The 24,913-nt window shown below is 54.6% G+C and overlaps 1 protein-coding gene across 6 annotated transcripts in view; it reads right to left on the bottom strand.

Moving 5' to 3' along the window:
- Window positions 1-1,880: 1,880 nt before the first annotated feature.
- RERE (arginine-glutamic acid dipeptide repeats) overlaps window positions 1,881-24,913 on the bottom strand; it is a 408,498-nt gene continuing 385,465 nt past the window's right edge. For 5 of the 6 annotated variants that reach the window (XM_061160480.1, XM_061160484.1, XM_061160481.1 and 2 more), the window contains 11 exons: window positions 13,044-13,206; window positions 12,054-12,146; window positions 11,367-11,566; window positions 10,470-10,631; window positions 9,960-10,073; window positions 8,405-9,720; window positions 8,096-8,318; window positions 7,139-7,859; window positions 5,464-5,610; window positions 4,829-5,033; window positions 1,881-4,544 (listed from right to left, as the gene is read on the bottom strand). In XM_061160480.1, coding sequence (XP_061016463.1) covers window positions 4,511-4,544; window positions 4,829-5,033; window positions 5,464-5,610; window positions 7,139-7,859; window positions 8,096-8,318; window positions 8,405-9,720; window positions 9,960-10,073; window positions 10,470-10,631; window positions 11,367-11,566; window positions 12,054-12,146; window positions 13,044-13,206 — 3,378 coding nt within the window. In that variant the 3' untranslated portion in view covers window positions 1,881-4,510. The remainder of the gene's footprint in view (window positions 4,545-4,828; window positions 5,034-5,463; window positions 5,611-7,138; window positions 7,860-8,095; window positions 8,319-8,404; window positions 9,721-9,959; window positions 10,074-10,469; window positions 10,632-11,366; window positions 11,567-12,053; window positions 12,147-13,043; window positions 13,207-24,913) is intronic. The other variant, XM_061160483.1, reaches the window with a different exon arrangement.

Here is a 24,913-nt window from a genome sequence, read left to right as displayed (position 1 = left end):
TGCACAGCTGTGCTTCCAGCCCTGGAATTCGATGTCTGCCTGGGAGGTCGCAGCCAGTCTCCTTGCTGTACCTCCTGGCCCTGCAGATAAGTGGCTGTGATTTATATAAATCCAGGTGATGCCTAAATAACACGCCCCGTACACATGAACTTACCCTGGACCTGTATCTACGTGGCAGCCGTGCACCCGGCCGTGCCAAGCGCTACTTTCCTAGCTGTGGGGAACCAGAGGGGTTGCTGAGCCTCCGTGCCCAGGTCGAGGGGCCCCCCACAGGGCCGAAGGGACACCTGGGGCCAGTTGATCTGGGCAGCAACAGAGTGGAAACCCTGGCTGGGGGCACAGTTGTGAGACGTGAGACCCTTCCTCTCAGGCTCACAAATCCAGCAGGTTTGTTGCAGGAGACCCTCTGCCTCAGGACAGATACATGGCCTGATGGGGACACTGGCCATAGGCATCCACACCTGGCAAAGTATTACAGCCTGTGCAGCTCTGATGAGGCTCTTTTCTGCAGCATCAATCTATTATCTCCATTCACAGACATGTCTTATCATTCAACCTTCCTGAAACTTCTACCTCATAAATCTGTGACTACTAAACACTTCAGCTTCATGAAAAGCACCATCTAGATGAGAGACTGCCAAAGACAGCACCCAGATTCCACCTACTCCCCCCTCCACCCACCCCATCTTCTCATACACAACCCAGAACCAGTCACACGTCGTTCAGTTGACTCTTGGCAACCCCATAGGCTATAGTCCGCCTCTGTCCGTGGAATTCTTCAGGCAAGAATACTTGAGTGGGTTGCTTCCCTCCTCCAAAGGATCTTCCCAACCCAGGGATCAAACCCAGGTCTCCCACACTGCAGAATTTTTACCATCTGAGACACCAGCGATCCTGCTTGAGGGCAATTTACTAGCAAGAAGCGCTTCAGGTTGCTCTTGCTCATTACCGAGTCCAGATCCCAGATAAAAAGGTAAGTGAGTGTACAATTTCCAGAGACAGTCTTGAAACTTCAAGAAACCACACTCTGGTCGCTGAAAAACCACAGGCTGAACCCACCCTGGTGACTGCTGCCCCCTGGTGGCCACGCATACTCTCTGCAGGTCACCTGGAATAGGAGGCTGAGATCCCCCATCAGGTTCTGGATGCACTGTCGACCTGCAGGGCGCCTGCAGCGGCTGAAGGTGGGGTGGGGCCACCGGCAGGTGTTGGGGTAGAGATGGAGAGGGGAAAAGACAGGAGGAGAAGCCAGAGCCAGAAGCAACTGTCCTGGCTGATGGCTCGGATATATACGGTCCGTGGAATTCTCCAGGCCAGAATACTGGAGTGGGTAGCCTTTCCCTTCTCCAGGGGATCTTTCCAACCCAGGGATCAAACCCAGGTCTCCTGCATTGCAGGTGGAGTCTTTACCAGCTGAGTCACAAGGGAAGCCCAAGAATACTGGGGTGGATAGCCTATCCCTTCTCCAGCAGATCTTCCTGACCCAGAAGAGCCAGGGTCTCCTGCATTGTAGGCGGATTCTTTACCAACTAAGTTATCAATCAAGGTGCCCACAGATTAGAGGTGTGGGGCGGAAGGCAGGGGGAGGAGCTGAGAGTATAGTGGTTCCAATGCCATCACCTTTCACCTCCAACACAGGGCCTGTTGTGCCTGGGGAGTCACTGAAGGTCCCAGGCCGTCAGCAGGTTGAAGCCTTCCCCAAGGGCAGTGTGCCCACCAGAGACCCTTCATCCAGGACGATAAGCCAGTGTGCTGGGAACACCAAGAACCCAACCTTCCCTCTGCCCCCTCCCCACCCTGGGAGCCCCAGGGCAGGGCAACTGCCGACACCCCTGTCCACCCCAGGAAAGAGATACAGCCCATGGAGGACACGCAGCCACTGTAGTGTAGCTTGTTTTTATTTATGTCCACAAATATTTCAAAAAAATTACAAAATACTCAAATGGAGAGAACACAGAAGTCACAATTCTGGGTGTCTACTGCTTACACTGTGTTATCTCATGGCAAACTACTCATATATACATTTAGCTTCAAGATATATATAAACGTAGCAAATCAGAATGTACACTCCGCTCTGCTGCTGCTGCAGTGAAGCTCGACCTCGACGACGTGAACAAGATACACGTGAAACACGGAAACGCAAAACTCAACTCCCAACCAAGGCAGGAAACCCAAACGGAAACCAGGGGGTTGGGCTTCAAAGACACCGCGAAGGTCTGGGGCCTCCTACACACACGAGTTGACCAGTGAAGGTTTCAGGTTGTGGGTTTTTAAATGGAAGAATCTCAGTGCTTCACCGGGGGACATGAGGAGAAAACCAAAACCAAACAAGAAAACGCTTTCAGACAGTTTTCAAATACAGACTCCCAAGTACTTCACTCCTCTTCTTTGGAAAAATGGACGATAGAGAGAGGAGATCAAGAAGGTGTGGCTAAACGGTAGGCATCATTGTCTACCAAAAGGGAGAAGAGGAAGGGTGGGCAGGCGGGGGTGTCCGTGCAGGAGCCGGGAGCAGCAGGAAGGGGCCTGGCTCAGAGGCGTGGAGCCTGAAGCACTGAACCTGCCCCGATGGCACGTTGCTAGCCCTGGCAACATGACTGCTCCTGGCAAACCGGCCATGAAAGTGATGACAAAGTTTCCATCTGAGCCTGCCTCCCCTCAAGGAGCTAAAGTTAAGGCAGAAATGGAATGAGAGAAAAGTCAAAGAAAAAAACCTACTACTACAAACATTTTCAACAGACCAAACAACCCCCTATCTGTCCCAACTGAAACTGAACATGGTTTAATAGACACTGGAAATGCCCTCACCACAGGTCTGAATCCAGAACCTGAATCTGAGTTAATACCTGCTGGTTTCTGGGTCGAAGTGCCAGCCTCTTGTCCCACCCCTCTGTGGTCTGGGACATGCTCCATGCCCGCTGACCCCAGGTGGGACTCCTGCTCTCTTTTTACTCTTGGCTGTGGCCCCTGCACATCATGGCAAGAAAGGCTCTCAAGGGTCTGAGAGAAGAGGGACAGACAAGGTCATGTCCAGGCAGAAAGTTTGATAAACAGGTGCATAACGGCCCCCTAGTGTCCTCACCCTCTGTTCTGGAGAAAGGGCATCACGTGGGCACCTTGGAGAGCAGAGGCAGGCTCCGGGCTTCCTGTCCCCTTGGAGAGGCCCCCACGTGGAGCCTGCCTCCCACTCTATGTCTGCGACTCCTGTCCTGCTTCCATGAGGCAGAGCGGGACAGCAAGTATGGTGATACAAGGACATAGCACAGGACTGCCACCCACAACTGGACACCTCCGGGATGCTCTGACCCCAAAGCAGCCTCTGAGCGGGGCAAGGACGGCCTGGCTTCCCCACTAGGAGATCCAAATGACCACACACACCAGAAAGCAGGCTTCTGACAGATCCTTTGGCAAGCACACGTGCTTAGTGAGAATTGTTTTCTTCAATTTTCTAGGATGTTTATGAAATAGTCCAAATATTTGGAGGGGGAAAAAAAAAGGCAGTTCATCCAGACCAATCAAATGAGCGTGTACAGAAATCTACAAGGAAATCTACAACCAAACACACAGGAACATGTGCTTTCGCGCCCGCAGAGACGGAACGGGGGACACTCAACTCCTGCGCTCCCGGGGCACAGCGAGTCGGCTGAGCTCACCGCAGTCTGCACCACTGGCAAAGCACGAGCCAGGAACAGACAGGAGCGAGAACCAAAGCAGCAACACAAAGAAACGGCTTGTAATGTTGTCCCTGCAAACCCCTGGCTGCTCCCAAACCTAGCCCCTAGCCTCCTCCTCTGCCCCTTTGTAACTAGTAACGCCCATCTGTTCCCTTTAATTAAAGGGATAATTATATATAACTTTTTATTAAAAAATCAACTCTGTATTCTGTCAATAGCTGGTAGGAATTCACAATTAGTGACATGGCTGGAAAAAATAGATCAGAATAGTAGCTCGTGGAAGGAAAAAAAAAACGCTGTTCTAAAATTATTTATTTACAGACGTAAAAAGCCATGCACAGAACCTCCTCAAATTATGAAGATCTCCTACAATGTATTAAAATAAAAGATTTTTTAAAAATTATAGCTCTTGGATTCCAAACTCAGATGCTGCAGACCGTGTGGGTTCTGGGACACACGCAACTGAGTGTGTCTGCACGCACTGAAGGGTGTGAACTGGGATCTAGCACCTACTGAGAAAAATCAAGGAAGGAAAAGAAAGCTAAAGCCAAACCCCAAGACTGCAGGGGCACTTTCTGGGTGTTCAGTCCAGTCCAGGACTCACTAAGTTTCTGGGGGACTGTCATGCAGGGAGACCCAAACCAGTCTCAAGGAATCCTCTCTACAAACGAACACTATGTATGCTGATACATTTTTAGTTGTGGGGTTTTTAAATATATAAAGAAATCTTTAGAAGATATTCTTTTTGCCTTTAGAGCTCCTATTGTATGTAAAAAGTCCTGTTTCTCTCCCCCAAGAATTGGGGTTTCCACAGCCAGCGTTAACAAATAAATAACTTATAACTGCTTGTCACCTTCTTTCTTCAGTCGACTAGAAAAGAAAGGAAGAAAAAAAAAGGAAAAGTCATAGGTATCAGGCCTGCAACTGGAAGGGTCTGGATGCCTGAGCAGCCGCCACACTGCTAACCCCGCCCCCCCCCCACCAGGTCTTTCCTCCTCAAGACCCTCAGGAGTCCCCTGACTGGCAGGGGAACAGCCTGGCACTTGCTGATATGGGGTGGGGAGCAGGGTGGGTGCAGCTGGGAGGGGCGGGGGTGGGGACCCACAGGCGGAGGAGGCGGGGGCCCGGCCTCCCCCAGCCCCGCCCCACCTCACCTGTAGTAGTCCTCCTGACTGGGCAGGTGGCCGCCATGCATGTGGGGGTGTCCGTGCAGCCACTGCTGCTCCATGGCCAGCCTCTGCAGCTCGGCCGACTGGGCGTGCATGGCCTGCAGCTGGTGGGCCGCCGACATGGGGGGTGGGATGGCCCCAGGCAGGTCTCGGGGGTAGGGGGTGCCTGCCAAACACCAAACAGCCTCTGCTACAGAAAGGCCAAGGCAGAGGCCAGGATGAGGCCGTCAAGGAGGTCAGGTCAGGAGAGTGCCTCCCGAGGGGAGGATCAAGAGATCACCTACTGGGCAGGGACCAGAAGAGCAGAGCCTCCGCGGAGAGAGAAGTGCAGTCCCTGCACACCCCCCCAACTCCCTTGGGGCCCCTCCTCCTCAGCCTACTGCCCGTCCTCACAGAGGCCTGCCCTCAGCCCTCCAACTCCCTCTGGGCTCCTGCTGTGCATTTACAGCCCCACCCCCAGCTCCCCGGGGGCAGGGGTCTGGCTCCCAGGGCACCCAGGTATCTTCCCCCCACACAGGAGAGGCCCGTGCTGAACACAGAGTAAATGCATGAACGGGACATCAGGCCAGACCCCTGACCCAACCCTCCCTGGCCCCCTCCTTCCCCAGGGGTCTTCTTACCAAAAACTGGGTGACGGAGCATCTCGTGCTCATGGGGGGGCTGTCCAAGCAGAGGGTTGGGGAGGGTGCCAGGGGGGTAGGGAAAGCGCGCCAGGTGAGGGCCAGCGGTCAGGGGGTCGACCAGCGGGTGAACGGGGCCTGCTGAACCTAGAAAAAGGGGCAGAGGCACAGGGCTCGGGGGCCGCTCCCCCTCCTGGGTGGTATTCACAGCGACTTCTTCCTCTCCACAGCTGGCTTCTGGTCACCAGGCCATCAATAACCCTGACCTGCTAACCCAGAGTGGCTGTCACCCTCCCTGCCTCCCCGCACCTGCATGGAGCTCCAGAAAGTGACAGAGTGAAGAGCTGACCAAGTCTTTCTTCACCAGTCTCTTCAGCAGCCCCAGTCTCATTTTGGCAAGGACACTGGATCTGCAGCACCCCGGAGCCAACTGCCCCAGCCCCATCCTGGGCCTGGTGAGGTCCACCGCCCCAGGCTGCCTCCCTGGCTCTTCACTCACAGGACCAAAGTGGGCGCTGCCTGACGGGTCTCAGAAAGTCCTGGCCTCTCCCAGTGGCCATCTCAGCATGTCGCCTGTCTGTTCCCTGGAGTCACCCTCTCTGGCCCCGGGGCCTCTGCACCCACACTCTCTAGGCATGAGGACGCTCCTTCCCTGGCTCCAACACCTCCCACCCTCCAGACGCCTCTCTGCAACAGTAGCGCTGTGGCTCTCAGCTCTCTGCTCAGTCTTCCTCCAGAACAGTAACTGTTCCTCACAAACTCAGACATATTTATCGACTGCCCCAGTGGAAGGTGAACATGAACAGTGGTGTCACCAGCTTCTACAGCTGTGCTGGGAACACTGCGGGTCCTCAGTAAACACTTGTCAGGTGAACAAACATGCTGAAAACACTCGCCTGTCCTCTCGCGGGACTGAGGCCCACCTTAGTGGGCTTAACCACAAACGATCCTGGTGCTGGGACCATGGGCGAACGTGACAGCTCCTGGTTCCCGCGTCAGGCGGGGCTGGGAATGTGTGTAGGAAACTGGAGGTTGCCCTCCTTCCCTCTGGGGCCCGCCCTGTCCGTTGTCTCCCTCCCCACCCAGAAGGGGCCCAGGCCCCCACAGCAGGCCCTGACCGCCCCCCCACCCTGTCTGACCAGTCTGCAGAGCCGCCCAGGGAGTGGGGCTCCAATCGTGCCGGTGTCAGCCTCAGACCAGCCTGCACCCCTGGCCACGGACCAGTGGGCCTTCCAGAACTCTTGCTCCTGGAGTGGACAAGACTGGGTGGTCCTGGCCAGGTGAGCCAGCTCAAAGCCGGCAGAAGCCCGAGCCCTGTTCCCCGAGGGGGAGCAGAAAAGCTCTCACTGATGACAACCCCCAGCTTCCCCGGGGTGTCCTAGTTGCCTCCATGTGGCCCCAAAGGCTCTGCCCTGCTCCTCCAGCCCTGTCTCTTGCTCCCAAGCAGCCCCAGTGAGCACAGGCCACCTCCTCCCTCCCAGCTCCACTGCAGACACAGAACTGAGAACCCAAGCTTCATCAGGAGATGGCGAGCAGAGGGCCCCAGGTGACTGTGGAGCCAGGGGGGACGCTGGGTACCCCCACACGTGCCAGGAGCTGCAAGCTCTGCTCCGGACAGCAGCCCCACCCGGGGTCCACAGCCCCACACCCTCGCAGACCCGCAGTGGGCGCCCACCTTGGTGGAGGGGGTCCTGCTGGTGGAGGTGCAGGTGTGAGTGGATGTGGGAGTGCTGGTGGTGGTGCGGGGTCACGTTGAACATCTGCAGCCGGGCCAGGGGGTCGCTGGTCAGAGAGGCCATGCGCTCGGCGTGGATGCGCTCGGCCGCCAGTCTGTCCGGGTAGCTCATCTCGGGCCGCAGCTGGGGCCCGGCCAGGGCCAGTCTCTCCCTCTCCAGAGGGTTCAGGCCGGGATGGAAAGATGCAAAAGGGTGGGGGCCGGCAGCAGGGGGGATGGTGAGGGCGCCGTGCCGGGCGAAGTGCTCCATGGGGTTGGCGGCCGGGTGCAGGGGGTCCAGCTCCGGGGGCTTCACCTCAAAGCCCGGCTTCATCCGCTCCCGCAGCTCCCGCTCCCGGAGCTCCCGCTCTCGGATCTCACGCTCCCGCAGCTCCCGCTCACGGATGGTGGGGTCGACGTTGTAGAGGCCAGGCATGTGGTAGGCCAGCAGCGGGTCGGTGGGGTTGAGGGGCACGTAGAAGGGGTGGTTGCGGTTGGTGGGCGACATGACGTGGGGCCGGGCGTACTCGCTCAGAGTCCGGAGGGCCGGCGTGTCAGGCCCAATGTAGGGGGGCACAGCCGCGATGGTGGTGGGTGGGGGTTCAAAGGATGGCCGCATGTGGCCGGGACCGCCAAGCTGGGGGTCGCTGAGGCGGCCTTCATGTGCTGAGCTGGACGCCTTCTGCAAGAGGAAAGAGGCTGTGAGGGGCGGGCGCCTGGCCCAACCGACTGGGTCCCCTACCCCACCCCTGGTCCAGACCTGCCGTGACGGGGTATTGGGGCCCAGAGGGATCAGCATATCGTGGACCCAGAGGTAAGGCAGGTGGGTGCTGAGAGATAGCAAAGGGGTGGCCCACTCAAGGCAGGCGCGGGGACCAGCCCTTGACACCCACGGAACAGGCTGCCCTCCTGACTCACAGCCGCTCGCTCGGCCTCGCGCTCCCGTTCCCGCTCGCGTTCTCGCTCCTTCTCCTTCTCCTTCTCCCGCTCCCGCTCCTCTCGCGCCTTCTGCTCAGCCTCCCGCTTGGCCTTCTCGATGGCCTCCTCCCTCTTCTTGGCCAGTTTGGATCCCGCCAGAGGCATGAAGTACAGGTCGGTCCGTGCACACGAGTTGTAACCCCGGTCCAGGTGTTTGTAGAACCTACAAAAGGCCCAGTGTCTCATGGGTCCCAGGTGAGGCCCCAGGTACCCCTTCCCTCGACGTGCCTGGGTTCCTGGGACCTCTACCTGGCGGACTGGCTGGCATGGCTGGGGGTGTCCACCACAGTGGGCTCAGGGGACGGGCTCCGAGGCGGGGGAGGGGGGCTCTCGGGCTCCTCAGCATCGTCCAGAGCCTCTTCCTTGATCTGGACAGTGGGGAGTGGGCAAGCTGCCCCCCCAGGTACGCTGCCTCCTGAAGAAACGGCAGCCGAGCAGGGCGGCTGGGCCGAGGGGCCAGATCCCGCCGGAGGAGTAGAGGTGGGGGGGCAAGTCGGAGGGGTGATGGGAGGGGGGCCCCCAGTGACAAAGGGGTGTTGAGCAAATGGGGGCTGAGGGGGCACCTGGTGGAGGCCCGCGGCGGGATGGGAGGTGGCGGTGGGGGGCAGGCCCTGGCTCTGGGTCAGCACCGGGGGCTGTGCAGGGGAGGAGGGCAGTGGCTGGCTCTGTGGCATGAGCTGCAGGGGCGGGGGGTGGGCTGAGGGCGGGTGGTGAGTGGACAGAGAGCTCAGGGGCTTCAGGGCGGGAGGGGGCGGGAGGTTGGCGTTCATGGAGAAGGGCGAGGGCCCCGCGAGGTGAGGCGGGTGCTTGTGAGCCTGGGGCGCTGGCAGCTGGGGGATGGGCGTGGTGGGCGGGGGCTTGATGTGGGGCATGGCCAGGGGTGCTGGGGGCAGGGGCTGCTCCCGGGGGGGCTGCTGGGGTTGCAAGGCCGACTGAGGGGCAGGGGGCTGCAGGGAGGTGTGAGGGTGGGCTGCTGCCTGGGACACCTGGGGAGGGAGGCCAAAGGGCTGTGGGGGCCCCGGGTGCTGCAGTAGGGACCCAGCCTGGAGGCCATGAGGGCCGGGCGGGCCCTGACTGTGCAGGGGGGGCTGGGTGTGGGGCGGGCCAGTGGTCTGGCCAGCCGGGCCTGTCAGCGGCTGCAGCGGGGGGTGTGGTGAGGCCAACCGCTGTGGGTGGAGAGCAGGCGCCTGCTGGATGTGGGCATGGGGAGCAGCAGCTGAGGGGGCCTGTGGCTGCGTGGGGGGCTGTGAGGCCGAGGGGGACCCCTGTGAGGGGGCAGCGGGGGCGGGCGTGGGCCCCGGGGTGGGCAGCTGGGCAGTCCCTGGCAAGGCAGAGGAGGGGGCTGGGGCAGCCCCTCCAGGAGCCTGCAGGGCAGAGGGCTGCGTCGTCTGCTGGGCCGAGGAGTCCGAGTCACTCTCGTTGTCCTGGGGGCTGGGAATGCTGGGGGACGTGCTGCGATTGTCCTGGTCGATGTCTTTGGGGTCACTGCTACCCTCATCATTGACACTGCGGCTGTCCGAGCTCTCTCCCTCGCCTTCGGATGGCGAGTTGGGCCGGCTGATCTCCTAGGGTCAGAGAAGGAGAACGGAAGGTCAAGGGGAGCCGGATGCCCCCTGCCCCACCACACAGCAAGGTCTGGCTGAGGAGGCAGCAAGCAGGGACCACAGGTCCTGCCCTGACTTCGCCAGTCTTGGAGGTGCTCTAGGACCCTCCCTGGAAGGCAGGACACGGCCACAGCCCAGGGGGCTTCTCAAGGGACAGGAGCTACTGGGGGCAGTCAACATGGTTCAGCCTCAAGCCTCACCTGGGTTTTTGTCTTCTTGGAGCTAGTCCTGTCGGCCTCTTCTGTATCCGAGGTCCCCTTCTCCCGCTGGCGCTTGGTGCTCTTAAGAGGGGACGTGGCTTCCTCCTTCACCTTCTGTAGCGGGAAAGCCCATGAGAAGCCTCAGGCCAAGGGATGGCCCAGCAGTCTCAGGGAGTGACAACCACTTGCTGACCACTTGGACAACCTCAGGGAGTGACAACCACTTAAGACTCCCCCTACACCATGCTCTACCCCCAGAAACAAAAAAGCTCTGGAAGGGGCAAGTGGGGCCAGGAAGGAACAAGTATCTGAGGACAGGAAACTCAAGGCAGAAGCAGCCCCCATAGGTCTGTGCTGGGAATTACGTAGACCTCTTTTTCCAGGCCTCAGTCTGTAACCCTAGGCGAGGCCTTGCTGGTGCCCATGAGGTTCCATGAATGACCGAGAGACTCAGGGGAGCTGAGCGCCGACTCCAGCAGCCCCCTACCACCTGCCCTCCCGGCAGCTCACCTTGGCCGACTTCTTCACTGTCTCTGATTTACTATCGTTGCTGGAGGTGCTGGCCGCGCTGGGAGAGTTCCGGCCACTGGAACGGATGTCTTCATTGATGGGCGAGGCACGACCATCAGGGCTGGCTGGCTGCTTCTTCCGACCACTGCGCAGTGTAGACATCTGCCCACCCCAACCGGAGGCTGGTGAGACTCGACCCCAGTCCCCACACAGGCCACCTGGGCCCAGTTCCCAGGCAGGAGCCTCCAGAGTAGGTCAAATCCCAGCCCCTGCCAAATCATAACCACCCCTGGCTGTCCCTCACTGCACAGGAGTCAACATGGAGCGAAGCAAGGAGGGGGTGAATGGGTGAGTTTACATGGAAAAGAGTGATTCTCAGCTTAAACTCGAAGCTCTCATCTCCTCTAGGGACTGTCCTGAATGACACAAGCTGGAAGTGGGCAGGGCTGTCTGAGGGGCAGAGGTTGGCCCGAGTGATGTTACACCTGAGGTCGGCTTTAAGTCACTCCCCCTCTTCCGTCTGCTCCATGGAACTGCCTGCTCCTCCCACCAAACACACACGCACACTGGAAGATTTCACGTGACAGGATGGGAAGTGACCCAACGAGATGAGCTGTCAAATAATGCAGCTCAGCTCCTAAAACTCCCAGGCCTTGAGGACATTTCTGCAAGGCCACGGGGCTCAGAAGGGAGGTGGGGTACAGCGACTCATGCTGGTCCACCAGCTCCCCGAGGAGATGCAAGGGAGGAGAGAACCAAGAGCTCTCCCCCACAGGCCAGGCACGTCCCCTCCAGGGTCTGTTCCTCTGCCTGAAATGAAACACTCCCAGCCTCCTCCTGGCAGGTGCGGCCCCAGACTCCAGAGACACATGCAGGCTGCCTGGCCGAGGGACTCACCGAGCCACGACTCCGCCGTGTCCTCATGCTATGCTTCCCGCTGAGCCCATCGTCTTCCTCTTTGACGGGCTTGAACATAAAGGGTGGGGGGTCCACAGGCTTCTCAATGGGGGGCAGCTCGCCGTACTTCTTGAAGTGGATGCGGCAGTCGGTGCACAGCAGGATGTTCTCCCGGCCCCCGTGGTGCCAGTCCTTGGAGGCTGCAGGAGGGAGGGGCGGCGGTGTGGCTGACAACCTCAGACACCAAGGTCTGGGGGTATAGACATCCGATCAGGGAGGCCCTTCTGTGGGCTTGGCTGATGCTGGTACCACAAAGACCACGTGGCCCTGGCCTTGGCCAACACCTGTCACTCAACAGCTCAGGTGCTGCTGCCCTGCTTCTTCCTGGAAGGAGAGGATCTCAGGACTGTCTACCACCCCACCTCATCTCAGGATGAATTGGCAGGATGAGCTGGCAGCAGGCTCCCCGGAAACACAGGCACCTCTGCCCTGACCCTGAGCAAGTCTGTCCCAGCCCCTGGTCAGTGCTCCAGCCTGACTGCTAACAGAAATCTTCCACTTTCTAAATAACCCTGAAGACAATGCAGATGATCAAGTCACCAATTCGATTCCCCAGACATTCAGAACCAGGAAGTGCCCAAGCCTGGCTGCTCCAGCGAAGGCCCCCCTCCCACCGGCCCCGCTTACTGGTGGTGAAGCAGTGGCGGCAGGCGTAGCCCTTCAGCTCCTGCTCACTGTCCTCGCTGTCGAAGTCATCCTCACTGGCGGAACTCAGGTCCACTGGGCATGATGGGCACATAAAGGGGTGGGGGAGACACGATCATGCTGGGCCAAGACTGGACCCCCTATTACCTCTGACCTGCCCCAGGCTCTGGGCCAACAGTCAGAGCGGCCCAGCAGGTTCACAAAGGACCATTCTGAATTTCTCAGGGCCAGTCATCAGAATGAAGAACTCATGTATGAGGGGTGGTACCCAACAGTCTGCTCTGTCATTCTGGTGGTCTACTGTCACACCTCAATCCTGGAGAAGCTGGCACTGATGCCCACAGACAGTGGATCTGAACAGGATGAGTGCATCCATGATGCCCTTCCTGACATTCTGAGGGGTTTCCTCTCCATCAAGGCTCAGCGCCCTCAAGGCCTACTGTTTCCAATTTGCATAAGCCACGTCTGTGACCCTCAGGCTGAGTGCCCTGGGCGAGGACAGGATCACAAGCCATGAATCTAGTTTTCAAAGGTTAAGAAGATGTATGGGCTTCACTGTCATATCAGACTGCAGGTCACATGGGACCAAGAAGAGGATCTCACAAAAGTAGGAGGAAGAAGAAAATGTTAAATTGACCGTATTGTGACCACAAGTGCAGTACACTGTCTGCTAAGGGAGATCATCCTCCAAAGTCAAAAACTGCCTCAGGCTAAGGCCAGGACTTACAGATGATATTAAGTTTCAGAAAAATCTATATGCACAAGTAGTTTCTAAAACTCTTAGATCAGGCTTTGCAACACACACACACACACACACACACACACACACACACACACACACACATGCATGCAGATAAATCACCATCCCTCCGCCCCCATCCCAACACGAGCTCTGCCAAGGACGGCTTTGAGAGCAGGCCCACCCAGAGCTGGGACATGGCAGCTTGCGGCATGTGCAAAGCCCCCACTTACAGAATTCACTGGACGGGGGTCTGGAGGGCGTGTTGACAGGCGTGGACGCAGTGCGGGTCTTGATCCTCCGGAACACGGCCTGCCTACGGTGCCTGCGGTGGGCCCGGGAGCTGGCTGCTTCTGGGGTTTTCTTCCAGTAGTAATAGAAGGTGATCAGTTCTCCCTGCAGGAGAAGGGTTGGCTGTGAGGCAGACGCACAGCCTTTATCAGGGCTTTGTCACAGCAGCCCTGGAGGCCTGGGCTCACTTGAGACACACCCATGGAGCAGCCTGTGCAATGGGCCAGTGGAGCCTGTCTGCCAGCCCGTCAGAGCATAACTTCTAGACTTCAAGAATATTTATTCACTCAACAAGTATCTGCTGGGTGCCTACTATGAGCAGTTCTAAGCAATGGAGGTGCATCAATAAACCATAGACAGAAAGGAGAACCCCTGTCCTCCAGCTGTGTGTTTATGTGTTTATGTACATGTGTAAGTGTGCACGAGTGCACACAAGGAACATCTCTGTGCATACCAAGTCGGTGAATCCACACGGGGCAACATGGAAATGCCCAGCCAGGGAGACCATTCCAGAAACACCTGAAGCAAACAACTGAGGTGGCAGGAACTGGGGCCAGGAGGGAGGTTGGGAAGAACAGAGCCCAAGCCCAGTGCTACACAGCCCCCAGCCAGGCCCAACGCCCACCCCGGACGAGCCAGCAGAGGGTGCTAACGGCAAAGCCGAGGCCTGGCAGAAAGACTGAGAGTGGATGCGGCAGACAGTGGTGCTGGGCAGAGGAGACACCACGTGTCATGAGGTCGGGGTGTAAAGGCCAAAGGAGCTCCTCTTTTCATGCAGGGCCCCGAAGAAACAGAGCCAAGACAGCTTTGAAAACAAAGCCAGCAGAAACGAGTCCCAATGCAACTTTTTAATAAAGGGCACTTGCGGTACTCCCAGACTCAAGGGGTTCAACCATACGTTCACACGTATACACATGTACATACACACAATATGCACATACCTACACACATGTACAGAATACATGTGCACACACACATACTCGTACACACATGTGTGCATACACATATACATACACATGGGGGCTGGGGGCAGCAATGGCATGTTCCACTAACGCTCGCTGACCAAAGACCAGTATCTTGGGGGTCTATGCTTTAAGAAAAAGTGTCTCTACTTGGAATTAAAAAATAGTTAAAACAGTGTGCCTAGATCAGAAAGCCTCGATCACACTGATCTTCCCTATTACATCACTACTGTGGAAAGTCAGCACCATATCTTGGGGTGTGTTCCTGAACGTGGGAGGGTCCCCACATCTGAGAGTTGGAGCTACTTGCCCAAGGCCCACTCTGCCTCATGGAAGGCTCTCCGCTTTGTGAATGCAGGAGCCAAAAAGGAAAAGCAAAGACTGTCCATCAGTGACCTGAGATCTAGCTGGAAAGACCAATGCTGAGGAGACTGAAGAGACGAAGCAGTGCAGGTACCCCGTGACACATCCGTGACCAATGGATGCCCAGTCACACGCGGTTTCTCTGAAAACACCCCCAGGAGTAAGTAAGCCACTCCCCATCCTCTTTCCAGTTCCACACAGCGGTACCTGAATAACACAGGAAAATGCAGCAATTGCCCTTGGATTTCTTCTTTGTTTGCCTACTACATGTTAGTCCACAAACACAGCCTCCAATGTCCCCATAGTGAGGGGAGTGTCCTGAGCCTCTGAGGTCCCGACCTGAGATACCTCCTGGCTCCTGCCTCTTACTTCCTACCTTCCTGACTTAGCCAGTCATTTATCTATACTGATCTTTTGCTGTTGGCTGGCTGGAGGGCACAAACTCATAAATCCACTACAATTAAGAGATCTGTGCTGACATAAAAGTGACCTGGTTCCAGTTTTCCTATGAGGAAACAGACCAGAAGCCAAGGCAGGTCACTGTCACCCTTCAAACACTGTCAGAGCTGCAGGTGCCTCGTCAGTTCAGAAGGGCAGCCGGCGCAGTAAATCACAGCCCTCCCAGGGCTGGAAAGAAGAATGAAAAACCCAAAGAATTCCTGTTCCTCCCACCTCTACCTTCAGTGAAAGTTGTTTCAGGGGCCCAGGGACAGGGCCCTGGGACAGCCAGGGACAGGTCTGAGACGTGAGGGGAAATGGTAAGCTGCAGGAGGCGAAACGAAATAAAAATGGGAGAGAAACCTGGAGGGGAGGCACAATCACCAGGTCTCTGCCACACCTCAGTCTGACCTGTAGGCTGTGAACAAGCCACCCTGACGGTTCTGGGCAGTCCTAGTCTGCAATTCACGGTTACAAGGGATCAGTTCTGTTTCTCAAACATGAACGAGTTTCAAATGGTATTAAGAAATGGTAAAACCTGCAGATTCAAACAGGAGAAGCCAGAGTTCAAGCCCAACATCGGATGCCGGGCAGAAAAGACTCAGGAAAAGCCCAGGTTCACAACCTGAGCCCTGCACTGGTCCTCCTCGAGTACGTGAGAAAGATCGGGACACATACACGTAACATTAAAATAAGTGCCAACTTTTGTCAACCTTAAAAACAAGGAGCCTGGGACAGATGCCATCTTCTGAGTATCAAAGATCAAAATGACCAAGTCTGAAGGACTGCTGTGGTAAAATGAAAGAATATCAATTTCCAAATTCAGGGAAGACAGGGGAGTGACAAGAAATCTCAAATACCACTGTGGACATGTAAAATGGTCAAATCACTTTGCAGAACTCTTTTGGCAGTTCTTAGAAAGCCGAATGGGATTCCCTGGTGGCTCAGATGGTGAAGTATCTGCCTCCAGTGCGAGACACAGGGGTTCAATCCCTGGGTCAGGAAGATCCCCTGGAGAAAAGGCATGGCAACCCACTCCAGTACTCTTGCCTGGAGAATCCCATGGACAGAGAAGCCTGGCAGGCTAGTCCATGGGGTCACAAAGAGTTGGACATGACTGAGCAGAAAGCTGAACATGGACCACATGGCTTAGCAACGATTTCACTCCTAGGTGTTTACCCCATAGGAATACAAGTATGTGTGCACACAAAGACTTTTACACAAACACTCATAAACACTTCACTCTTCAAAGCCCCAATCAGCACCTTAATGGGAGAACGGACAAGCATATCCTGGTACACCCACTCACGAGAATGCTACTTGGCGGTAAAAAGGTAAAAATAACTGAGAGCTACAACAAGCGGGCGCACCTCAGACATCATATTGAATGGCAGCAGCCCACACGGAAGGGCCCAGGCAGGATGAGTGGTTGTCTGCTGTCTGGTGCATGAGGCGTGGGCGACTGCCTGTAAAAAGACCTGAGGAGACCTTCTGGGTGGTGAAGCTGTCCTACAAATTGACTGTGGTGTTATCACATGGATGTGTACAGTTGTCAAAACTCACTGGACCTGTGCCCTCTGAATGCATTTTTATGATCCATATGGTATACACACCAGTAATACATCAGCAAGTTGACTGGGGGAAAAAAAATTCCAGACCAGGTTTTATTAGCTGCCTCTCATCCACTGTAATGTCTAGGAAGGGATTAAACATTGGAATGGAGCAAATCTAGGAGGATTAGAAGCAGCATACTGGTGACTGCATGGGTGGCTAGGTCTTGAGCACAAACAAAAGAGCATGCCGGGGAAAGCTCTGGTTCTACAAACAGGAGTGAAGCAGCTCAAGGCCTCCCCAGGAATGAAGTCAATTGAACTTTAATCAAACATGCATAGCGTGTGCTGTGGAGACCCACTGCACATAAATTCAGGGAACAAAAGCTGCTGCAGAAATCAATAGCTTACTGAAACATTAACACAGGCAATCATTGATCAAAAGGCAGCTCCACAAAGGCAGCCTTGCAAATTAGCTCCTGCTTGTGCTTGCAAGCAAACACAGAGGCACAAATGTTGTCGACATGAATAGCCCGTAATGATCATTTTGTCCCCAGTGCTCTCAGCTCGTCTCCCAACAAGGCCTCACAGTCAACACGCCTTTCATCTCGGGGCAGCGGTTTAGTGCCTGGGCAAAGCAGCAGAAGGGGTGAAGTCATCTTCAGGGGTTCCGTCATGGCTGCAGCTCTTGCGGGAGGAGTGTTCATGGCCCGGGTCTGTATTTAGCAGATTCTCTCGCCCTCTCCAACTCCCCTGCCTTTTCTGTTGCTGCAGGGGTGGGGTGGGGGGTATCCTACAGGTCAGATGCAGAAAGCCGCTGGCAACGAGACACGCGGCCCTAGACTAAGGACTCACTTTCCTCTCTGAGCCAGGTTCCCACACAGCAGGTCTTCTGTGGGGGCTAGAAAACTAGCTGTATTAGGTCTTTCTGACTTTCCACCAAAAGAAAAACCGGGGGCGCGGAGTGCCAGGCACAGAAGAGAAGGGAAGAAACAAGCTGCTCAGGGCAGCACTCTGTCTGGGTGGATCGGGGGCCTGGGGGAGAGAAAGAAACCAAGACACAGAAATGAGTCAGGCAGACAGAGGCTCAGTCACAGGCGTGTCTATAACCAAGGCTTGACCACTGGGAATCACGGCTCCACTTCTGTGCTCTCCCCACACCCTATCCACTCCCCACCCCTCTGGACAAAAAACCATCATCCCCTCCCTGCACTGCCCTGGGCAACCAGCTGAAGCGCAGGGCTGGGGTGGCTCAGTGGCCTCTGTCCGATCACCTCTCACAAGGAGCTTCTCAGATGTGAACCCACTTCAGGAAAGCTCTGCTTTACCCGAGGTGGGGTGGGTGGCGGGGAGACAATAAGCCAGGAGACTTGTTCCAGGGCCCGAATGGACACCACTGGATGTGGGCCACGGGCTGGAGTGGGAGCTGACAATCCTGCTGCTGGAAACCACCTTACCAGGTCAGTTTACCTACAGGCGGTTGGTAAGCTGAAACACTGCCTGTGAACCCAGCTGCTGCTTCCTTTCCCTCATTCAGCCATCGTACTGCTAAGCCAGGAGAGGAGAGCCTGTAACCTGTCCTGTACAATAAAAGGATAATCTCTTTTCTAAAGTAAGATGAGCTACGTGTGTTCTCTGTTAAGGGACCTTGGGGAAGCAGAAGTACAGATAGAATCCTTAAGAGGAAGGTGCTACAGGCACTGCCAGTATCAAAGGTTCCTTCTCAGGGGCCTGTTTGTCTCTAAAACCATCAAGGAGCATACTCCCCAGCCCCAGGGTCTCTTCCCCCCTCAGCCCGGCACTAAGTCCTCAGACACAGGCCCTCTGGGAGGCTGGTGCGCAGGCTGAAAAAGGCAGTCAGCTATTTTTCACCCCATTACTGAAGCTTAAGGGCACACCCAAGATTGAGTCCAATTTGTTGTGATTATCCACTGCTACATCCATCCACACAAGTCTCAACAGCCCAAGGTGGTGGGAGAAGAGGTCCAGGGACCCTGGCTCAGAGTCCAGGGTTGACATCTACAATTAGGTTCTCTCTTTACAAGCCCAAGGAAGGCCTCAGTCTTTTATAAATAACCCTGGACATGCAGCACACCCTGCGCTCAGCTCAAGGTACAGACAGTGTTCCTTTCTCTTTCACTCCCACAACATGGTTCCGTGAACCAGCAGAAACAATGCTGACCACTGGTCTTCTGTTAAGCTGTGTGAAGGAGGGCCTTGGAAAACCAGTGTCCTCCTTTCTGTACGTGCAGGGAGGGGCAGGGCAGGTGCAGGAGACAAGAAGTAACCCAGGTCCCTGCACACTATGGAGAACCCAGCACCAGCCCCAGAAGGTTCCCAGTAGAGCCACCCACAAATGCCCTTCTGCTGTGAGTGAAAAGGAATTTCCTCTTTACCGAAGTTTTAACACTGCCTACACTAAGAAGTGGGGGGAGCAGAAGAGATAGGGGTGGGGAGGCAGGCCTGGAAGCTGCTCGTGAGAAGGGCATTAAAATACAGCCTCTTTCTGAGGCCATTTTACAGGTCCTCCAGGCCCACAGTCAGCATGGTGGGACAGGGGCCACTAAATGGCAAGTGACCTTCACGTGCCACTGACACACCCCACTGCAGGGGTCAGAAAGTGAACATTTAGAAGAAGTTCTCTTCTTTCTCTAAGACCTATTAGCAACTGTTCAGATGCTAAATATTTTAACTTGAGTACACAGAGAGAGTGCAGTTAAGTGATCACCACAGAAGGCCTCAAGTCAACATGCCAACGGACAGTGAGAAGCAGAGCAGCCATTTCTTTGCTAAAACTTCTGTTTAGAGAATGCCCTTCAGTCAAGGACTGGCTCCTTCTTTGGTGGTCCAGGTAAAAAGGGTGAAGAAACTTACCATTTACTTTCTGCACAGAACAGAGATATAAAGCTTAAAAGCAAAATAAAAAAAAAAAAAGGTGTGTTTCTGCAAAGAGAAGGTGCAGGAAGAAGTGAGTGGTGATGAAACAAAGCCCCAACCCGGGCGGGGGCGGGGCGGGGCGGCAGGAGGAAAAGGAGATGCACACAGCACAGAGCCTCGAAGCATCTATGCTTCGGTCCCCAGGAAGAGACAGGGAGGCCCCTGGAGCTGGGGCCAGGGAGCCTGCCTGGGATGTCCCCTGGGAAGAGCTGCTCTAACCCCTTTGATTTCCACAGCCACCTCTGCCTGTGCATTACAGCTGCACTGTTTCTTGGCAAAAATGACTGACTGATTCAAGGGTAGTGAAACCAGTCAGTAAAACTTCCTGGCACAGACTCCCACGCAGGTCACTCTTCTCTTGCTCCCTGAAGACTCCAGGACCGGACCTGACGACAGAAGGGCTGAGGTGAGAGCCAGGCACGGGGTAGGACCATCCACTGAGTGCAGTGGGTAGCTGCTTTCAGCGATCTGTCTCCAGCAGGCAACTGCTTGTCTTCCAGCAATGAGTCTGGTAATTAAAGCAATGCTCTCCTGGTTCCTTCTTTTGTTAACCAACCAGATCGCCTCATCCCTGAAGGAGCCCGGACACTGTCAGCCTGCTCTCCTGCTGACGGTATTTCCGCCTCTGTGGTCTCGGGGTACATTCAGGAGGAAGATGACAGGCTCGAAGGTGCAGCAGAACCACAGCCACCTGACCGCGTGGCCACACCGAGGAAGACCCGCGCCCCAGGAGCAGGCTCCCGACCCTCCATACCCCCTCCTGCTATCCAAGGTGCAGCTCCTCTCCTGGAGACAAAGGGAAGGGAGGAAAGGGAAGACTCTGGAAGTCTCTGAAGGTCTCCTAGGTTTAGCTGGTTATAATGATGAGGCCACACAAAGACACTCGGAGACACTCCTGAACCAGGCACTCTCGCTGCCCTTTTCGTAAATCCCAACTGTGCAGGGTAAAGGGGAGGAAAAATCTTTTTTTCTTTCTTTTTAAAACAATTACCACCACTACATGTTGAACACTGTGAAGGAAAGGGGACAAGCCAAGGTTTTTTTTAAACTCAAAACCATGAGATTTCCTAAGCTTTATGCTGCTTCAGTTGCTGATGTGGCCACCTGTGCTCCCACCTCTGGTCCCACACCTTCCCTCGGATGTTCAGATCTGAGGTCCCAGGCTGGCCTGTCCCCTCCCACACAGAGACCAGGCCAGTCCTCTCATCTTGTCAACTTCCGCCTCCAAATCACCGAAGGCGCCTCAAGGCCTGCAGGGAAATGCCTGGCTGCTTCGCCGCCTCCCCCAGGCGTTCCCTCTGTCCCCAGAAGACAGCGCGCTCTCTCTGGCTCACACCAAACAGGGCGGCCAGCACGTTCCTCAGTGCTCTCCTTCTGCCGGCAGGACGCGGCCCCGCGAACCCTCACTGCTCTGTTTTCTTGACGTCTGCCCGAGCCCTCCTCACCACTCAGGGCTCCGGCCGCCATAGACGTCGTCCCACTCTTCTGTCCTGTACTCACGGGCTCTACCTTGGGCTGGAGCCACAAACGAGCCTGTCCAGCGGTTAGTCTACGCCCACCCCATCTGCAGGCCCACCCTAGAGTCTGGGGCACCACCTCAAACATAATGAGCGGTCAAAAAACAGCTGACGGAATGAGTATTTTCTGAGAACTAAAATTTACCTGAAGTGAACACTAAAAGCATAAAACTTTAGAGAAATGGAAGCAACACTGCCAGCTTTTGAGAAATGGACACAAGATTGCTAACATTTTATTTTGCCAGGTAAGGTCATTAAAAATAACTACCTGATCTCAACATTATTTCACAAAAGAAATGACATTTTATCTTTTCTAAAAAGTGTAATAAGATAGACAATCTCCAGAGTTCCTTAATTTGATATCTAGTGTTAACATGAACTGACTACAGTGTCCTTGCTTTTGATTTCCCACAGTCCGATGAAGACAGAATCCTTGCACCTGCACAGTTGCTTGCAATTGACTGCTCTCGGGTGGGCATCACGGCTGGTGCGAGGGCGGGCTTAGGAACCCAGTGCCCCCACTTCCTCACCAGTGGCTTTATCCACAGACCAACTCATCACCCTTTTACTGGGCTGTTGTCCAATCTACAATAACGATGGCTAGGCACTATAAACATGCACTTTCCATACCTTTGTATGTTTAGTCGTCATAGTACCCTAACACTGTCATTATCCCTGCTTTATAAATAAGATGACAAGCCACAAGGAAACTGGTCACAGCTTCAGTCGGCAGCCCTGGGGGTCTCACTCGAGTCTTATGCTGTTAATCACTCTGCTATGAACTAAGGGGAAATAATCTTTGTTTGAAGTCTGAGGCTTGAATTTGGGTTATCTTTCTTATCTAAAGAGCTCAGTTCAATAGTATCTTAAACCTACTAACTGGACCCTGGGTAGTGGTGGCTAAAGAGCACCGTGCATCCCTGAGCACAACGGGCAGCCAGCCTTCCTACCCCGGCACCCATGAATTATAGTACCGTACCCACCTGAAGCAATTCTTGGGGGACCAAGATCAGAGACACACATGGCAGCCACGTGTGCACAAGCCCAGAGAAGTATTGCCTTCCCACACATTTCAAGAACAGACTCCACTTCTTCGAAGTCTTGTCCCTGGACCCTCGATGGAGGCCATGGGCATGAGCACCCTTCCAGACCTGCTCACCTGGCTCCTGCTCAGAAGCCCTTGGCCACTTCAAGCTCTAGGCTCCAAATGTCATGGACATGTGCCAAGCAAGGGGTCATCGCATGCCACTTCATCCTCAAGTCCTTCCTGGACTCTTCCTCTAGGAGGAAGTCTGAGTTTAGATCAGGTTGGGGCCCTTCTGCGCACATAACAAAACCTCTCTCAAAATGAGCTTCGGCTAAAGTGTCTAAGTAAAGGAGTGAACCAGCTCCAGCTAGAAGCATCTAAGTAAAGCAGTGACGACCTCCAATGGCGCTCAAAACCACGGATGTGACTCACGGCTCCTGGGTGGACCCCCTGAACCTCCACACTGTGGCTGCTCCTCTCCAAGCAGCTCCATTAGAAAAATCTATCTATTAGGCTTCCCTGGTGGCTCAGTGGTAAAGAATCTTCCTGCCAGAGCAGGGGACATGAGTTTGATCCCTTGTCCAAGAAGATCTCACATGCCATGGGACAAACATGCCCATAAGTCGCAACTACTGAAGCCTGAGTGCCCTAGAGCCTGTGCTTGCAACAAGAGAAGCAGAGTAGCCCCTGCTAGCCGCAGAGAGCCCTGAAGCAGCAACGAAGACCCAACACAGCCAAAAATTACATACATAAATTTTTAATGTATCTATTTACATAAATAATTTTTAATGTATTCATTTATTTGGCTGCACCCTGTCTTAGTTGAGGCATGTGGGATATAGTTCCCCAACCAGAGATAGAACCCAGGCCCCCGGCACTGGGAGCATGGAGTCTTAGCCACTGGACCACCAGGAAGTCCCAAATAAGTAATTTTTTAATGTAGTTATTATTTTTTTTAAGCTATCTATCAACTGAGCACCAGGCAGAAGGTACTGCCACTTAACAAAAAACAGTAACAAAAAATAACAGATCTGGAAATAACTGATTTGAAGACACAGATCAAGACCATCACCAATTGGGTCTAAACTCCAGACTGAACCGAAGGGCTCCCAGCTGTGTGTGGGGCCCACACCAGTCCCTGGCACAGAAGCCAGGCAGTCCTAACGCAGCCACGTGATGGGCTTTCACTTAACAGAGACCCCCACCAAACTGCCCATCTGGGGGGGGGGGGGGGGACACTTTATTTTTGGCTTTACTGTTTGTTAACATTTTAAATATAATAATGTCAACACCAGGAATCTTGTTTTCTCTGTAAAACCTCAAGAATTCATTCACTGAAATCAGTTTTCTTTCCCACAAGCTGAATACTTCATTATTTCCTGAATTTATTTTATTGGAGTTCAGCAACAGGGCAAGTGGGATTTCACTGCCGTTGGTTCTATCACCGCATCACCCTTCTTAATGTTTTCTAGTTCCTGTAACAAAACCACAATTCTGCCAGCAAAGGGAGAGAGAGAAGAGTGAGGGGGAAAAAAAGAAAGCCATAAAACTGTTAAAACTGCCATTCTCCATCTCGTAAACATTTTTCTATTTATTGGCCTTTCATTGTGTGTGCAATCTTATTATCCCTGCACAGTATCAAAGTGACACCCGTCAGGGTCACCCTATAAAATATACGTTGGCAACACAACGTTCAATGACGGGAACGGGACAAAAGATGAGGGATGGGGGAGAGTGGCAGCTGCAGGACATTTTAAAGGGATCATCAGTTACAGCAGTGCATTTCCCGAGGTGATAATTGAATACCAGGGGCCGGAGGGAAACCCATTTTTGAGTTCAGAAAGGATAGTTAAGAGAAAAATGTTTTTGTATTGGAAGCATGTAATGACTGCCAGGAAATGAGAACAGCTACTCCAACAACACTGCCTCTTGTATTTTACAGTTTTTATGGATGCGTGGCAAGTTATCAAGTTCAATCCATTTCTGCAAGTTGAATTTTGAAATAAAGGGCAGACTTCCTCATTGCAAAGAAAGGAGGGAAAGGGGTATTTAATTTTGTCATTGTATCACATTTGTTTAATAAAAGGAACGGGGCAAAGATGACTCTTCAAAGCACAAAAACACAATTACAGTACTGCATCCCTCTTCTCAGAGGTGAAATGTGTCATGTCTTTCACCTGAATTTTCGAAGATCTTGGAAAAATCCAGACAGGCTTGCAAACCACACCTGTGCTTCTCTGTGCTCCTGGCTCTCAAAAGCAGCCAGCAGTGGCTTCACGGCAGCTTTCAGCATAGAAGATCTCCAGAAAGGAGGTCAAGGAACAGTGACTCCCCACATGCAAGTTGTTCAGGCTGGGGAGTGCCCCCCCCCCAGTTCCTGTGCCCAAGTCCTTCATGGAGAGCTCCCAGGGAAGGAGGCGGGGAACCTCCAACCCCTTATCCGTGAGAGAAGCTGACAATCAATCACCGGCAGGGGAGGTGGGGGACCCCAGATTTTGCTTGCAGGGGATGAACAGGTACCAAAGAGGGGAAAGTGGTGCAGTCACCGGCCTCTGAGGCCCCTGTCAGTGAGGCCACGGGTTTCCTCGCGGCTGCTTCACTGTGACCCAGGACAACTAGCCCAAGTCTGGAACACCTGATGGATACTTGAGGTGCAAGACACCGAGCTCACCTGGGCGGGCGTGGTAGAGAGGGAGGGGACGACAGGATGGACAGACAGCTGTCCACAGAGCATCAAGGAAGCCCCCACAGTAAACAGCCTGTGCCACTCCACAAGGCTGCCAGCAGATAAGCGAGAGGTCACACGGTCTGCGCTCCCAGGTTAAGCGAAGGTGCCAGGCACCATGACCACAGCTGCTCTGGGGCCGGCGGTCTCTGAGCATCATGCTGGTGACTCACGTGAACCCACTCACTGAGATTCAGAACACACGTGTGATGTGACCCCAGGACTTTGGGTTGCAGTTTATGAAAACAACTTGTGGATTTCTCATCACAGTTCATGGTGAGGGCTCCAAAGGC

Source organism: Dama dama, chromosome 14 (genome assembly GCF_033118175.1).
Source record: "Dama dama isolate Ldn47 chromosome 14, ASM3311817v1, whole genome shotgun sequence".
NCBI classification, from domain to species: Eukaryota; Metazoa; Chordata; class Mammalia; order Artiodactyla; family Cervidae; genus Dama; species Dama dama.
Note: the sequence above shows the minus strand (reverse complement) of the source record. Positions and strands in the feature narration are given on the sequence as shown.